Below are 17,958 nucleotides of genomic sequence, written 5' to 3'. Positions count from 1 at the left end.
CACTCCACTCGACTATACAAGACCCCACTCCAGTTTATAGCAGTTTATGACCTATGCTACACCGGTACACTCCACTCCATGCCACTTTACTCTATGATACACAAATACACTCTATTGTACTTTACTCTACTGTATGTTACACCACTCCACTCCAATGTGCAAGACTTTACCTCCATTTACAGTACTATGCAACAATCCACCCTCCACGGCTCTACTCTTTCACTTGCTATTGTACTATAAGCAACTCCAATATACAGCACTCTACTACACTATATGCCAATCTCCAACACTTGACTCTTGTCTGTACCCCTTCACACCAGTTTACAAGACTGTACTATACAAAATGCCACGGTACACTACTTTTCTCCACTCTACTATACAATACTGTAGTCCACTATACAACACTGTACACAACTGTGTGTATGCCACAGCACCCTACTTTACTCCACTCTACTCTGATGCAGTTGTCCACTCTACTCCACTACTTCACTGTATGCCGCTCCTTTCTTCACCAGTCATTGCCATTGTACTCTATAACACTGTTTGCCAATCCACTGTACTACACTCCAAAACACCGTACTCTACTGTACAATACTCCACTCTACAAAAATCAGCTAGACTATATGCCACTCTATTATACTGTAGTTCACACTTCTTTCCATTTCTGTATGACATCCCACTACACTTTATTGTACAACACGGTACAGCAATTTATTACACTTTACTCAACTGTATGCTACACCACTCCATTCTTCTCCAGTGTATGCAACTCTACTGTACAACACTGTACTACACTCTATGCCAGTCTACTCCGCTCTATGCCCATCCATTCTATGTAACTGTACTACACTGTATAACACTTCTACTCTGCTCTATGCCCATCCACTCTATGCCACTGTACTACACTGTATAACACTTGACGACATACCATGCAACTTCTTTCTACAATATGTCACTCCACTAGGTGATAGGGTACTACACAATACAACACTCTACTCTACTGTCCTCTATGATACTCCACTCTGTGCCACTCTACACCACTCTGAAACACTCTACTCCACTCTTCGATAGTCTACGACACCCTACTCTACTGGTTGACATGCCATTCCACTGTAGAACTTGCTGCTCCAGTCTACGTTACTTAACTCCACTACATGAAACACCCTGTAACATATGGTTATTAAATATTACTTAACATTTAAAAAAAAATACATTAAAAACAAAAAACTTAAGAACACACTAAAAAAACAAATGTTACTGGAACTATATTGTTAGGTTCAGAATTTACACACATAGACATATAAATTCTGCAGTTATAGCTATAACTATCTTGTGCAACTATACCTCGTGCCCTAAAGCAACTATAACTCACACCATTGCCATACACAGCTAATTACTCCTTATATTACATCAGTCATGACAACTTCTATGACATCATTGATAATATCACTGCAACATTTGCAACAAAACTATTTATGAGGAAACTGTGCATGGCGGGTGCAAGAGTTGTAGTTACCTTAGGCACCCCACCACCAGCCCTACAGGATCAGGGTATTCATACCCTATCTCCTTCTTTTGAATGTAATTTTTTGAGACTCAGGCTAAGGCCTGACCACCAAAATGGAGGATGCCAGTACTTCCTGGTTGAAATGCTAGCAGCTACTCAGATCTCACCATGGGAAGTCTCAGATTTGTGGGCCCTCCGCATCCCTAGATATATATAAATCTTTTTTTCTTGAACAACTACAAAACTACTGAATGGATTTACACCAAACTACACAAACACTCTTCCGGGACCAATGCTAGCGTTCTGTAAAATGTAGTGTGATTCTGTTCAACGGTTCGGCCTGTAGTTGTGTTCCAATTTCCTGTGGGGAATAGCATGGAGAAAATGTGTTTTTCTCTGCTCTACCTTGAAAAGTCACGCTGAAACTTTGAAGACAGTAGCTTATGTGAGTGGCAAGCTAGTTTTGGAAATTTCATGAAGATTTGTCACCAAAGTTCTAAGCAAAACAAAAAACGCTTTTCATATGGTAAGTAGGTCCTAAATATATATATATATATATATATATATATATATATATATATATATATATATCTACACACACACACACACACACACACATATATATATACTTTTTTAATTTGGCTATATCTTTGCCACCGTTTGCCGAGTCTTCAAGAGATTTTCTTTAAAAAGTGCCCAAACTATTTTGTCGTCGCACAAATAAGCTTTTGGGGTGATTCGTCAAGTGGGGGTTGAGAAAAAGGGCGGGTCAAAAAATGTCCATTTCCCATGTTAATTCCCATAGGAGTTTTGAACACGACTACATCCCGAACAACTGCACGGAATTCCACCAAAGCTGGCTGAAAGCTAGCTTTCGGTTCGCAGATTGTGCTTTTGGGTATTTGGTATAAATCTGTTCAATAGTTTTTGAGATATTAAAGGGAAAATACATTTGTATATCTGAGGTCACAAAGTCTTCGCAAATAATGACAAGCTTGTGCAGGGAAATGCAGAGCTTTGACTGGCTGCCAACACTTCAACCAGGAAGTGTTGGCAGTCATCTTGGGACTCCATCTGAGTCCCAGAAAAACAGTGGGGAAAAAAAGAAAAGTGACCAGGCTATGGACATGCAGAGCTCTTAGCTCTGGGGTCCCAGAGGGACCCTGCCAGAGCAAAAATACACAATAAAAAAGTGCGGTCTCCCACGTTTGTTGTTTTAAAGCACATGGGTGGGCCAGGTCCCGGGGTATAGAAAAAAATAAGGAGAGGGGTGCACGGGGCCCCCATCCTGGGCTTATTATTGCCCTGGGTACTGTAACCTCCCTGGGGCTTATGATTTGTAATATGCAGGGGGCGGTATGGGACCACCACCTCCCAAAGGCAAAATGTAGTGAGCCCAGGGGACCACCACCTCTTATAATATGTGTGGGCCTCATGGCTCGCCCTCAGCCCCAGGAACTGCAATCTCCCTGGGCTGATTTATCAAATACAATGAGGGGGGCTGTGCGGTGTTCCCGCAGCCCCAGAGAATGCCACTTACCCAGGGCTTTAATGATATACAAAGCGGTGGGCACACACACACACCCTGAATTCCTGGGACCACCACCTCCCCAGAGCTATTTTACATTGGAGGGGGGCCCCCCCTTGATGAGCCATGGAGGGCTCTGGGGACTGACCCCTCAGAGGGCCATCTCCTGCTATGTCTTGGCCTCGTCATGCACTGCTAATTATCTCACAAATTACAGCACTCATTACATCTTTGATAACATCGTTGATAATATCAATGTAATATTTACAGTAAAACTTTTGATGAAAAAAATGGGCATGACGTGGGCTGGAGTTATAGTTATCTTAGGGCAGGAGCTATAGTTAGTTGAGATAACTTATACTAGGGTAGAGCGCCCCCCCCCGTAGTGGGGGGGCGCGGCCCGTTAGGGGACAGGGCCTCCGAGGCCCTGGGGCACTCCGTTCCCCCTTTTCCCCCTGCCGGGGGGTGCCGAGTTCGGCCGGATTTCCGCCCTGATGCCTCGCGAGGCGTTGGGGGCGGAAGTCATGCCCCAGGGGGCATGTCGTGGGGCCGACGTTGGCCGCCCGCCGTTTCTGGCCACCGCACACTGGTGGGGGGCTATTTAAAGGCCCCCCAAAGAAGGTTATTCCTTCTTTACTTGTGTGCGGCGGCGGGACCTGGCGTGCGGCCCGCTTTGGAAGGGAAGGAGAAGGAACATAAATCATCTTCCTATGGCGAAAGAAAGCCAAGGATTGAAGAAAACATCACAAATTGGCTATATGGCTTTAATGTTTTTATGTCAATCCTGTTGGAAAAAAATAAAAATAAAAAATTTAAAAAAAACAGAGTTGGGCACCTCTTTGATTTATTATGCCAATAAGATATTGAAGGCTCAACACGCATACGGGGGGACTGCCTGGTTGGAGTATGATAGGGATTTTCGTTGGGCAAAAGTAGAGGACCCCTCCATCGGGTGGGATCAAACAGAAGTGAATGTGTGGCTCGAATGTGTTAACAACAAGGTCCCAGGGAGGCAGCCCTTTCGGCCCCAGTTGTCCGGTGAGAAGAAAGGGTCTTGCTGGGCATTTAACAGAAGGTCATGTTCACGTCCCGCAGGAACATGCAAATTCAAGCATAACTGTTCCTTTTGTGGCCACCCGTCCCATCCTGAATCCAAGTGCATTAAGAAATCTAAAGAGCGGGGTCGGGACCCCAGTAAACCATCAAATTGATTCTCCTCTTCCCTCCCCGGTCAGGTTAGAAGCGTTACGCCCTTGGTTACAGGCTTACCCTTCTGCGGACGCGGCTTCAGTACTTCTTAACGGTTTTTCCTTTGGCTTCAGGATCCCCGCCTTGAATGTCTCTCCAGTAGATCATTGTAAGAACCTAATATCTGCCTTGCAGAACACTTCGGTAGTTGCAAAAAAAAAAATAGAGAAAGAGAGGTCCCTGGGCAGGCTTGCTGGTCCTTTTAGGTGCCCTCCGCTATCTGGTTTTGTGTGTTCCCCGTTGGGAGTGGTTCCAAAAAAGGAAGCAGGACAGTTTAGATTGATCCACAATCTTTCAGCCCCTCGGGGGTCATCAGTGAACGACGCCATCGATCCGCAGCTATGTTCAGTCCGATACGCGTCAGTGGATAATGCGGTTGAGAAAGTGAGAGCGCTGGGCCGGAGGTCTATGTTAGCAAAAACCCACATTGAGTCTGCCTTCCGTTTGCTTCCCGTGCACCCCGAGGACTACCACCTGCTAGGTTTTCAATTCAGAGGGGGGTATTACTTCAACCAATGCATGCCCATGGGTTGCAGCATATCTTGCAGTTATTTCGAGCAATTCAGCTCCTTTCTTCAGTGGGTATTCTCACAACGTACGGGACACCGGGAGGTCATTCATTACCTGGACGACTTCCTGATTCTGGGACCCCCCAATTCTGACAGGTGCAGGTGGGCTCTTCAAGCTTTAATCGCTTTGTTCAAAGTATTTGGGGTGCCTTTGGCCCCCGAGAAAACAGTCGGCCCTTCTACTTGCATCACTTTCTTAGGGATTGAAATTGACTCCTTGGCCGGGGAGTGCCGCTTGCCTTTAGATAAACTGTTGGCTTTCAAGGAGTCCATTAAATTTATATTGTCTCAAGAAAACGTGACCCTGCACCAGCTTCAGGTACTGGTGGGTCAGCTGAACTTTGCTCTAAGAATTATCCCTATGGGTCGCCCCTTTTCTAGGTCAATAGCTCGCTCAATGACAGGGCTAAAAGAAAAACACCACCACACCAGGCTGTCCAGAGAGGTTAAAGACGACCTGAGGCTGTGGGATTTGTTCCTTAGGACATTCAACGGGTCGGTCATTTGGCCGCAGAAAGCAGTACCCAGCCCTACGCTGGGCCTATACACTGACTCAGCGGGAAGCATAGGCTTCGGTGCAATTTTGGGCCCATTATGGTGCAGGGCAAACTGGCCTAGGGACTGGGTCAGATGGGGTTGGACCAAGAATATAGCCTTCTTGGAATTATTCCCAATCGTGGTCGCTGTAAACATCTGGGCTAAGGAGTTCAGGAACAGGGTGGTAATTTTCTGGTCTGATAACATGGCGGTGGTAGAGGTTATCAACCGGCAAGGGGCTTCATGCCCTTTGGTTTTGCGCCTTTTGAAACACCTGATTCTGGCTTGTCTTCAGCATAACATCACGTTCAAAGCGAAGCACGTGCCTGGGGTGCATAACAACGCAGCTGACGCATTGTCTCGTTCATTGATGCAGGAATTTTTGCGGTATCACCCCCAGGCGAAGGAGAAGATGACGGAGTTCCCAGAATCTCTGTGGAAGATTGGTGCCCCTCCCTCCCAGATTTAGTAGCGTTATCCTTGGCCCCACGCACAAAAACAGCTTACGAGAACAGTTTTTTACTTTACAGGCGTTTCTTGCATGCTCGGCATATGGCAGACACTTTTTCTGAGCCAGCAATAGGGGCATCTCTTAAACATCTGCGTAGCCTAGGGCGTCCGGTGTCATGCGCAAAGGCACATTTGGCGGCGATACGTTTCTTCGCAAAAATAGTTAAATTGGAGAGGCCTCTGAATAATTTTATCATAAAACAAGCCTTGAGGGGTTGGGCCAAGGGATCCCCGAGTAGCTCGGATGCCAGGCGTCCCGTCACCCCTCCTTTGCTAGAAGGGATTTTAAGGGCGCTTCACACCGTCTGCTCTTCACCCACCGAGGCAGCGCTTTTCGCCGCGGCCTTCACTTTGGCTTTTTACGGAGCTTTCCGCATCAGCGAGTTGGTAGGCTCCTCCAAGGGTGACCACTTGGGGGGCCTACAGCGGAAAGACGTAACGATCTGCAGGGGGGCACTGCACATTATGTTGTGTAAATCAAAGACCGACCAGCTGAAAAAAGGAACACGCATCACACTAGGTGAGGCCCTGGTTCCCCCTTATGCCCTGTGTTAATCACAAACAAATACATGGCGGTGAGCCCTATGGCTGAGTCTCCGGCCTTCTTCATCCACCCGGGCGGAGACTGCCTCTCACGCTACCAGTTTGCAGAAGTCTTTAAATTGTCCCTAAAATCAATTGGAGTGGATCAACAGGGTTATTCATCCCATTCCTTTAGAATTGGCGCAGCCACGGCGGCAGCAGCAGCAGGCCTTCCAGCGTCCGCTGTAAAAAATATAGGTCGTTGGTCTTCGGAATGTTACAAACGTTACATCAGGCCAGAGTTGGAGTAACAGGGACTGAGTTGCTCAGTGGTGTTGTCTCACGCGCATGTTTTCTTTTCTTTCAGTCAAATGCCTCAGCGAGTAGTCTGGGTATTGGGCCATTCATTTGTCCGTCGGGCGGCATGCCGGTTGCAACAGCTCCGTGAGTCGAAACCGGCAGACTTGCACAGTGTGGCTTTTCGGTGGTGCGGCACTGGCGGAGGAGGCATCACCCAGCTGCAACATTTGGTCGAATTGGCGAGTAGTCGTGGGGGACTGCAGTCTCCGGATCTGATCATCATTCACTTGGGGGGCAATGATTTGGTGCGTTTAGGCCCAAAGACCCTTCGGGAGACGGTATTTCTTGAAATTTCGAAAGTGGCAAAGCAATTCCCAAGGGCAGCATTTGCCTGGTCACACATGGTTCCACGTCTTAAGTGGGGGGCAGGGTTAAGATCTCGCACCATCAACGTATCAGTTCGCCGGCTTAATGCCGAGATGGCGAAGCTCTGCCCAGGCCCTGGGCGCCTATGGAATATCCCCCACAAACTGCTGAAAGGTATGCACATGTTTCACAGCGACCAAGTGCATTTGTCCGACGAAGGAACCGATCAATTTATTCGCGACATGTGAGGTTTTGCCCGCAGCCTCTTTTTGGGTGGTGAGGGCGAGGGACCTTTGGGGCCCTGGTCGCCCTTGTGGCAGAAATTGAGATAAAAAATGTGACTAGAAACAATAGGAGGGGGTCCCCAAGGTGGGGCCCCCAGGAGGACATCTGGGAAAGGATCCTGAAGTTCTGAGCCAACCAGCGGATGTACACACCAGATCAGGGGGTAAGAGACCTCAGATCGCTGGGGGAGAACATGGGGCTCCCGCTCTTGGCTCCCCCCATTACACCCCAGGGCTGATTGGTGTTTGGAGGGGGGGCGGAACCCTAAACTGGAGGACAAGGTACCGGGTAGTCAGGGTAACCGTCCCTCCTACGGATACAGGTGAGACACGGGTCACCTGTGTGGTCCAATATGGTGATTCAAGACAGGAAGGGATCCTGTCACACTGGTTATGGTCACAAGTAATTTCTCAGTAACATGTAAATAAAAATGTTTTCTTTATTGACTAACCTTCTTATACTTGCTATTTGATGTTTTGCTTGTCAAAGTTATGAGGTAATTTATATGATGACTTTTTAAAAATAAAAGATACTCCTTCCAACAAACAAACCATGTCGTCTCGTGCTTTCCTGGCGGGGGGAGTGTGGGCCGTCTGGAGGCCTCCGGATCCTATAACAGGTGAGTTTCTATGGTTTTGTATATATAAAATGTAAGCCTAACTATAACGTTCCTGTAACCTATATATATATATATATATATATCGAATGAAACACAAGTTTTTCTCAGGAAAAACTAGGCAAATACTAGGGCTAGTTCAGTTGAGTTCAGTCCTCTTTCTTCCACAAAGATCCAGCCATACTTTCTACCATTGTCAGTGTTCTTATCTTCCCCCTACTCCACATTGCTCATTTTCTGACTTTCTGCTGCTTGCTTTGAGCCAAAGTTGAAAACAAGTACTACCTGGTTTTTGGCCAGTTCTTTTAAATACGCAAACCGGAGCTCACTTTTCATTCATATACATGAATCTTTATTCATGGCGCTCTAAGAAAAAACATGTTTATCTTTTTTTGTGACAAAATGGTACTCTTCTGGTATGTACTTGGAATTATTAAGATTAAGTTTTGAGAATTTGCACAAAATAAATAGGGTCATTTCGAAAGATTTTATGTCTTCAAAGTCTAGGATACAGCCAAATAAAGTAGCAGAAAGAAGAAATGATCCTTTATCAATTCATTAATAGTACTTAGCCCTTGGTCCTTAATTATTTTTATTCATATTTCCCGTTGATTCACTGTGGAAGCATACAACAAGGGTGCAGCAATGTAGCTTTAGGTCATATTGACTCATGGAATTTATACAATTAGGGCCTCATTTGCAACTTTCTGACACAGGACAGTTCTGTAAGGCTTCTTGCGGGGCTGCCCTACATCAAAGGGAGAGGGCAGGAATGCACTGTGTTAATGACATACACCCCATTTCTGTCCTTTCTGCTTGTGCCGGTGCAGAATGCAGCACACATAGAAAGAGGAAAAAAACTAGGAGAAATAAAGTTATTTCTCCTTGTTACACCTCCTGTGGGGAGGTGCACAGTTTTGGCGCAATGTCAGGTTTACAGATTCTTGTAAATCTGGAAATGTGTCAAAACCTATAGGTGTTGTGTGGGAACACCCACCGCAACACCAATGAAACAACGCCTTGACTGCCGCTTTGCGCAACCTTGTCTTACTCCATATCTATGAGGCCATGCAGAGCCACACAGGGTGGCATTGCGTCTCCTCATAGACATGATAGAGGCCTGCACCACCGGAGCATCATAAAAAGTGACAAATCGGCGGCGCAGGCCTCTTGTATATAAGGCCCTTAGAATGTTGTTTTCTGTAAACAATCTTAAATGCAAGGATGTGTGTTGTGCCAGTTCTTATGTGGTAATTGTTTTTTAATTGAACAAATCATTGCAAATCGTCCACATTTCAAGCAATTTTAACTAATGCTTGCATTCCATTTCATTTTGCTAGATTTACTAAAGTGAATTTTCATACTGTGAAATAGCATGCTAACACTGCCTTCCTTGACTCCCTCCAGGTGACTTCTGCCAAAATCTAATTAATACTTTGGAAAATACAACAGGACTGAAGTTTTTGTGGAGCACATTTCGTCCACTCCTGATGGGGAAGGTTTTATACACACCTGACAATCCTGTAACACGTCAAATTGTTAAAGAGGTGAATGGGTTTTTGTGTCGTCTATGAGATAATACACAATGTGTCCATGAGTCAGTGTGTAAAGACATGTTTATGGTTGGATTATGCCTCCTTGGATGTTTCGAAGCAGTAATAATCAATATTTATATTTTGTCAACAGTAAAAAACATGAACATTGATGTTTGTTCCTTCAAAATAGCTCTAAACACTGTAAAATGGATGGAAGAATAGATGATTACTTAAAGATATGTAATGTGCTGCTTTCAGCACATGGATGCAGATTAGTACATATTAAAGAAAATAGCAACAAACGAACATTTTATTAAATACGGCCCCTTTCGTTTTATTTTTGATGATTTATACCTGAAAACTCGCGAGAAATCGCTGGAAATGAATGACCCTTTTTAGCATTTAAATCCAAACTCGATTATAAAATATACCAGTAGTGCCAGATACACGCACAGGCTCAACGTAAAATGTGTCTGGAAATTCTTTAAAATGTATGCGACCAGTCTTTCATTTTGAGGTGCGAACTGTATTAATATGAGATGTGATGCTGATTTGTGTAACAAAATCTCCAGTGACTGGGGGTCATAGGAAGACCTGTCTAATGAATATTGATCAGCCGGACCAATATTTGTGACACTCATTGATTAGTTAGAAATACAGAAAGTTGCTGCAAGTAATATTCCCCAACTGGACCCTGTTATTTTAAAATCAGCCTGTGTTACTTAAAGTCACTACGATTATTTAATGTAGTAAGGCCCCACATGATCACCAAGGCAAAGCTGTCCATCCGGGAGAATAGCTTCCCCTTTGCGAATCTGTCACCACCTTCTTTGAGGAATCGTTAACATTTCAGTGGTTTCTGATTGCCTAACAAATGAGAGTTCATCAATTCTGATCGTCGTATATATCACAATCAGTCAAGAACAAGCCCGATAAAACTCCCCAAGTAATACGTTAGAATACGTTGAAGTTCTGACATCCACGCACCCTCGTCCTGGTTAGCTGCTGTGAGAGTTAAGACACTGTTGCTTTGCTAGGGATTGATGGAAAGGTTAGTGTCTCAGTGTTAATTCAAATACTACACAGATATTAGTAGAGGAAAAACTATAGTGGGGGCTAGTTGCTGATTGAGGCGGGAACAATCACTACTGTCTGAAGCTAATGGTTGGAAACATTCATAAAGAATGAAAAAAACTAATTCATGAAGGTACATAAATAAATGTACTTTTTATTTGTTCACTTGGCACTTTATACTCTAATCACTTTTTAGGCACTCAATAATAGTTTTGTTATATCTCATGAAGCTGTTATTCCTTGTGGTTTCATTTACCTCAAATCTAACTTTTGTATATTGCAGAGGTGTAATTAACTGAACTCTGTAATAGACTTATAGTAAGTCTCAGGAAACACAGCTTCTCTTTCAGATCAACCTCATTATACCTAGTTTGCACCTTTTGTACATAATATGCTTGAGTCACATTTCTATATGCAAAATTATGGAATCCCTAGTTCCTAGTGCATAATCTGCCCTTAATGAATCACTTCACATCAGAAGTTAGTTGTGATATCCGTACTGAGAATGACAAGAGTATTAAAAGCTTAACCAGAGGTTATAGTCATGCATGCTGCACATCCCTTGCATGGTTGGATGGCGCATGCCCAAGCGCACCCACTGTACAGACTGCTTTGGCATTTCTGTGCTCACCATCTGAAGGATTCTGTTGCGAGAGATGTAGAAGGTTGGATGGGAAGTGCTGCAATGGAGTAGCAAAGTAAAATCGGAACAAAGGAGCTCAAACTTGGGCATTTTCTTTGTATGCCCAACTGATGGCATCGGTTACAGGCTGGAGTTGTGGGATGCTTTATGATCTGCTCTTTCCAAATTGGGGATGTATTTAGGAAAACGTATTCAATGTTTTCAATCCAAGATGGACGCTGGTCATGTCATTTCAGTTTCTGTTTGAATCAGGTAAATGAGTATCTATCTACAAGTGATGAATGTGTTTCAACACATTCGTTTATCTATATTTCAACTTATTTATCACCCATCAGTGACTATTTTTTCCCTTGATTTCTTAACCTTTCTGGCTGGAGTCTTTACTTGATTTCTTCTGGATTCTTGTTTGGTTTGTCCTACCTTTTGATGTTGAGGGAGCGTGATGACTTGATGTATCTTAATCATGATCTGCAAGAAAATGATTCAAGATTGTCTAGGATGCTTTTTACAATGTGCCCTTTTTCACTCTTACTTGAAACACTATATTAAGTGCAGAGTGGCATTGTGGCAACTGGGAGGGCTAGCCCTTTCCCCAAGCAATAAAGACGGCGGTTAAAGGAAATGTAGTCATTGACAAAAGTTTATTCTCTCACACTCACTTTTCTGATGAGAAAAATCATACATTATGTCGAAGAGCTACACTAAATAAAAAATAGCCTTCTTGGAACTGGAATGCAGCACAATTGATAATGATGTACTCATCTTAAACAGCGAGAACCAATGCTAGGGATGACTTCTGGGGTCAAATGTTCTTGAGTACGACCAAAATACAAAAGGACAATACATGTTTACAAAGTAATCCATTAATTTAAGCCAGAACATGTAAAAAGGGGAAGATGTTTCAAAAGAAAGAGTTAATATATAAATTGCATACACAATTTAGGATTTTATTAAGCATTGCTCAGACGATAGGTGCTACTGAACACTCACAGATACCTCTGGATATAATGGAGACAATAACATATATAGGTCACCAGCACAACATGGAAATAATGTATGCACTGCCTAATGGTGGTACCAGGGCTAGTGCTCAGTAGAAGAAGCTGAGCTGGAAAGAGCAGGTAGAAGCTCCCTTCTGTTGTATCCCTTTGTTGGAAAATAGGAGGCACTCTACATTATTCCTGTGGGCTCTTTCATATCACTTATGATTTCATACAGTGCTCTTTTAAAGCTTTCCGCATGTCCATTGGTTTCGATGAAAGTAAATAGAGAACCACTAATTTTCTCCATACTTATCACATATGGACTTCATGTATGCAGAAATGGAGTTTGAGCTTCTGTTAGACATGACTTTTGTTTTAAAGATCACTTTGTAAAAATTCTGATGAGAGAATTCTTTCAATCATATAGAAGAGGAATTATAAAATGGCATGCAAATTCACAAGATTTATTTGGGTAGCAAATCACAAGGGCTCGAAGTTTAAAACTGAGGAATTACTATTAGCATATTGCAGTGATTTGGAAATACTAAATCTCCAGTCAACACTGGTAGATCATGTTACACAACTTGTCCGGCGTTGCAAACTTGAAAAATGAAAATGAAATGCAAAAAAAATGCCATTATGAGCTGCAAATGTTTTTCCATTTCATAACGACATCATTGCGGAATCTTGTGACCAGGGCAAAGAGTTCTAGCCTACTTCAGGAAAGGAGGGATGGGGGATCCGTGCTGGAAAGAAGCACTTTAAGAGGGGCAGTTGCTTTGCAAGTCAACAAGTGCTCTGCAAGAAGAGCGATTCCTAGAGCCCTAAAAAGGAACTCACTAGTGGGCACTCTGCAGGGATGGCTAGTGTAGCACCACAGATAAAGGTAAATCCCAAAGGTAGAGTAGAGCATTCCCTAGTGTGCCCTGGTGGGCCCAGTTGGTACCTGGGGATGATTGTCCTTTGAAAGAAAAAGTTTGTGGCAACGATCTATTCCTCCCACCCTTATGATTCACTGAGAAATGAATCAGTGTTTTGCAACTGCTCCAGTGGCCACAAAGCAATGAAGACTGCCTAACTATTCTTGTCAGTAACCGTTAGCACAATGAAAGCTGCACGTGGAGGCAGCTTCCAATGTCCTTTTGTTAGCTGTGATAGAAGGCCAACATAGGTTGCATGGGCAGCTGCTATCTCTTTCAGTATTACTCTCTGAAAGAGAAACATTTTATGGAACTGAAATCTCTGTCCATGTAAGTGACAGCGGCGGCTTCAATGGGCTTTTGGAAATATGAATTCACAATTGATGTTCTTTTTTTCCTTCTATGCCTCTTTCCCTCCATTCACAGATCACAAGTACAAGCAGAAAGGTCCCGGTCGTGAATACTAAGGCAAGATTTTTCCACATCCTTGCAGTCTCTGTCCTCCCTGCTGGATTTATACATCCAGCAGTGTGAACTATTAGCCTGTTCTCATATGCTATGCAGTCACAGCACTCTAATGTGACCTGGCCATTAATACATCCGGTTCATAAGCTCCGAAGGAATTTGAAAAAAAGTTTACTAAGAAATGGTGAAACATAAATGTGTACTATGTGAAGAGATCCCCAGAAAGGAACAAAAAAGAGCTGCCAGGTAGATTACTGGCAGTCAGCATATAAAGTGTGAAATATAACCGCGAGCCAATCTTCTCAGTGATATTCAAGTGTACATGTGTACTTTTGTGTGAAATCTGACTAGTGATTTTGTACTGATTATACATCCTTTTCAATTGTTTATATGTCATGTATCAACTTCCGGGACACTAGCACAATGTTATGTTATGTTATGTTATGTTATTTTTATTTGTACCGTGCACAGCTGCCCCAGCAAAGGGGCGTCCCGGCGCTTTGAGAAGGAAAACACAACACAGCACTAAAAGCGGGCAAAAGAAGACAAAACACAACAAATAAACTTAGACAAATAAAAAGGTCTTAATAGCCCGCCTAAACTGAAGAAGCTCATCAATGGCCCGGATTTGTGGAGGAAGAGAATTCCACCAACACGCTGCCAGGACTCGAAAGGAGCGACCCCCAATTCTGCTCAGCTTAAAGCGCGGAACCACTGCTAAGTTCTGGCCTAACGATCTAAGAGTGCGAGAGGGAACATAAGGAATCAGCAATTTCTCCATGATTTGCGGGGAAGTACCCTTTAAGATTTTAAATGCAAAACAGAGAACCTTAAATCTAATCCTCTGTTGCACAGGGAGCCAGTGGAGAGAGCGCAGAGTATTGGACACCGAACATCGCCTGGGGAGACCAGTCACCAGTCGGGCCGCAGCGTTTTGAACCCGCTGGAGCCGCCGAAATTCTGACTGGTTTATCCCCGCCAATAGGGAGTTGGCATAGTCCAACCTAGACAGCACTGATGCTTGAACCACCAGCTGTCTTGTAGGTGCATCAAAGAATTTGAGGATAGGTCGAAGTCCTCTGATAATGCCATAGCAGGAAGTTGCCACCTTCTTGGTATGACAGATGAAACTCATAGAAGAATCAAACCATACCCCCAAGTTTTTTATCTCTACCGCTGGGAGGGGAGTCACACCCAACTCCGAAGGCCACCATTTATCATCCCACAAAACCACCTGTTTACCAACCACCATAATCTCCGTTTTTTTGGTGTTTAACTGGAGACAGTTGGATTTCATCCAGTTAGCCACTTCCCGCAGACCCTCACAAAACCTGGGAGCCTCCAGGTCTGAGTCCCCACTCAGTGTGACCGCCAGCTGCGTATCATCTGCGTAGGACACCATAGTTAGGCCCCACCGCGTGACGACCGCAGCCAATGGTCTCACATACAGATTGAAAAGGGTGGGACTCAGTGAAGACCCTGTGGGACTCCCTGGTCTAACGGGTAAAATGACGACTTACCGGGCGGGATCGCCACCTGGAATGACCTATCCGTAAGGAAGGAACGTAACCAGTGCAAGGCGGAGCCAGAAACGCCCACCTCCTCAAGACGCCGAACCAGAATTCCGTGCGAGACCGTGTCGAAGGCGGCACTAAGATCTAATAACAACAGTGCCGCCGTCCGACCGGAATCCATCACGGAGCGCAGATGCTCGACCATCGAGAGGAGGGCCGTCTCCGTACTATGACCCGCGCGGAACCCGTTCTGGGTAGGATCAAGAATGTTAAACCTACCAAGGTGGTCTGTAAGAGTGGCATTTACATGGGCCTCTGCTATTTTCGTGGCCCAAGGAAGAAGGGAGATAGGGCGGTAGCTTTCAGGTTTAAGGGGGTCAAGGGTCGCCTTCTTCAGAATTGGCGTAACTACTGCCTGCTTCTATCTAGCGGGAACCACTCCAGAAGAAAGAGACAGGTTGATCAAGGACAGTACCGGGGAGCGGCAAACCGGTGCCAGAGTCTTAAGTTGGGCCGGTTTCAACGGGTCAGCCGGAGAGCCAGACTTAATTTTGGCGCTGAGATAGTCAAACATCTCCAGAGATAAGGGGGGTAAGATGGAAAGACATTCCCCCTCACCTAAGGTGCGACCAACCTGCTCTAGCATCAGGGAACCCGTTGGGAAAGTGCGGTAGATGGCTTGCACTTTTTCATAAAAGAAAGAGGCCAAACCCTCACAATGTGAATCCGAGCATAATTCCCCTGCAATTACTCTCTTCGCCATCAGGTCCTTTAATACTTTAAAAATAAGTTTCGATGGATTGGTAGAATTCTGAAACTGTTGAGCATAAAAGGAGGCACGAGTTTGACACACTGCCCTGTGATAAATCTTGATTTTAGCAAGATAACATATTTTCAGATCAGAGTCATATGACTTCCTCCATAATCTTTCGGCCTGTCTACAGACCCTCTTAAGAGATGCCAAGGAAGTGTCATACCAAGGGCTCGGCTCCTTCCGGTGACACTTGGACCAACACATAGGAATCAGAGAATCGAGGGCACCAGAAATCCACTCACAGAAGGAGTCGTATCCACAATCGACCTCGGTGAGCGGACCTAAAGGAGCCTTCTCGAGCTGATGATAAAAATCCTCCAGACTTAATTTGTTCCAATGTCGTTTAAGAACAAATCTATCCTGAGATACAAAAGGAGAGTCAGACAGAGAGCATGCCATTTTCACCAGCATGTGGTCTGTCCAGACCAACTGAGAGGACCCAAGAACTCTGAGACCTTCTAAATTTGTGAAGAACGGGTCAAGAATATGACCACCTTTATGTGTGGGGAAGGAAATCATCTGCAAGAGCTGTAAAGCCTCAAGATCCGCCAAAAAGCTCCTAATAGTAGGTAAGGAAGGACAGTCCAAATGGAGATTAAGATCTCCCACAACATTAAAATTTGCGCATCCTAGTGCCTCTATGCTAATATACTCAGGAAGAGCAGCCCTAAAAACAGAATCACAGCCCGGAGGCCGGTAAATTAATAACCCAGAGAGGGTAAACTGATGACTAAACGCTATTTTAAATAGGGCACCCTCACACCCCAGAAGTTCAGCGGCTTTCCACTGACAGGTATAACACCGTTTGGTGACCATCGCAATACCTCCACCTCTAGTCGTACGATTTAAAGTAAAAATAGCATATTCTGGGGGAAAAGCTAAGTTAGTTATCGAGGAGTCAGAGTCCTGGAGCCACGGTTCCGTCAGAAAAAGCACATCCGGCGAACCATCAGCAAGAAGGTCGTAAATCTCCTGATAGTGCTTTACCACAGATCTGACGTTTAAGCTCCAGATACTCAAGTCCTGTTGTCCTATCCTCTTTACAGCAGGCCCTAAGGAGCGTATAAGGGAAGGGGGTTCCAATGACCATACACCGCACCTACAGTGATATGGGCCACACAACGGGCCTACAGGCGAACACTCGCAACGTGTACATTGACCCTGAAGGGCCAGTAAATCGGACCTACTATAGGTTCTCAAACGAACAGTCATGATTACCAGGTCCAGAGTTCTGCCACGAGCCGCGCTTCCTTAGCGCGGACGGGCGCAGACGGGCAGGACTCTGGCACGACTCCGGCACAGCGAAGGCACGCCCGCTGCGCGTATCCGCTGCGCGGTGGGGGGAGCTTTAAATAGGCGTCCCTCCACTCAGCCGGAGCGCTAGACCGCTCGTCAGCAACCCCACCCTGAGTGATCACCACTCCAAGATGGCGCCCAAAATCAATACCCCAGAGACCGGACCCGCCAAACAGCGGTGGGAGAACCGATTAGAGTGCAGGTAAGGGGGTTACAATAAGTCCTATAAAATCAGGACAATAAACAACTAAAAAAAGAACACAGATAGTTATAAAGATAGCTTTTAAAATAATATTGCAGTATAGAGGCGCATAACGCGATGCAAAGCGCGAATACCTTCTCAGGACAGCCCCCAGGGCAGGTCGCCTTAAATAGGCGTCCCTCCACTCAGCCGGAGCGCTAGACCGCTCGTCAGCAACCCCACCCAGAGTGATCACCACTCCAAGATGGCGCCCAAAATCAATACCCCAGAGACCGGACCCGCCAAACAGCGGTGGGAGAACCGATTAGAGTGCAGGTAAGGGGGTTACAATAAGTCCTATAAAATCTGGACAATAAACAACTAAAAAAAGAACACAAATAGTTATAAAGAGAGCTTTTAAAATAATATCGCAGTATAGAGGCGCATAACGCGATGCAAAGCGCGAATACCTTCACACCGTGCCACATCTCTTTCATATGAATCAATTAATAATGACCTGGCAACTCAGACAACTATTGAGAAAG

General features: G+C 44.9%; 1 protein-coding gene across 3 annotated transcripts in view; it reads left to right on the top strand.

Moving 5' to 3' along the window:
• LOC138299526 (phospholipid-transporting ATPase ABCA1-like) overlaps positions 1-17,958 on the top strand; it is a 2,649,159-nt gene that overhangs the window by 644,913 nt on the left and 1,986,288 nt on the right. For all 3 annotated transcript variants that reach the window (XM_069237840.1, XM_069237822.1, XM_069237830.1), the window contains exon 10: positions 9,396-9,535. In XM_069237840.1, the coding sequence (XP_069093941.1) occupies positions 9,396-9,535 (140 nt within the window). The remainder of the gene's footprint in view (positions 1-9,395; positions 9,536-17,958) is intronic.

The sequence above is a fragment of the Pleurodeles waltl genome, chromosome 1_2 (genome assembly GCF_031143425.1).
Source record: "Pleurodeles waltl isolate 20211129_DDA chromosome 1_2, aPleWal1.hap1.20221129, whole genome shotgun sequence".
Taxonomy (NCBI): Eukaryota; Metazoa; Chordata; class Amphibia; order Caudata; family Salamandridae; genus Pleurodeles; species Pleurodeles waltl.
Note: the sequence above shows the minus strand (reverse complement) of the source record. Positions and strands in the feature narration are given on the sequence as shown.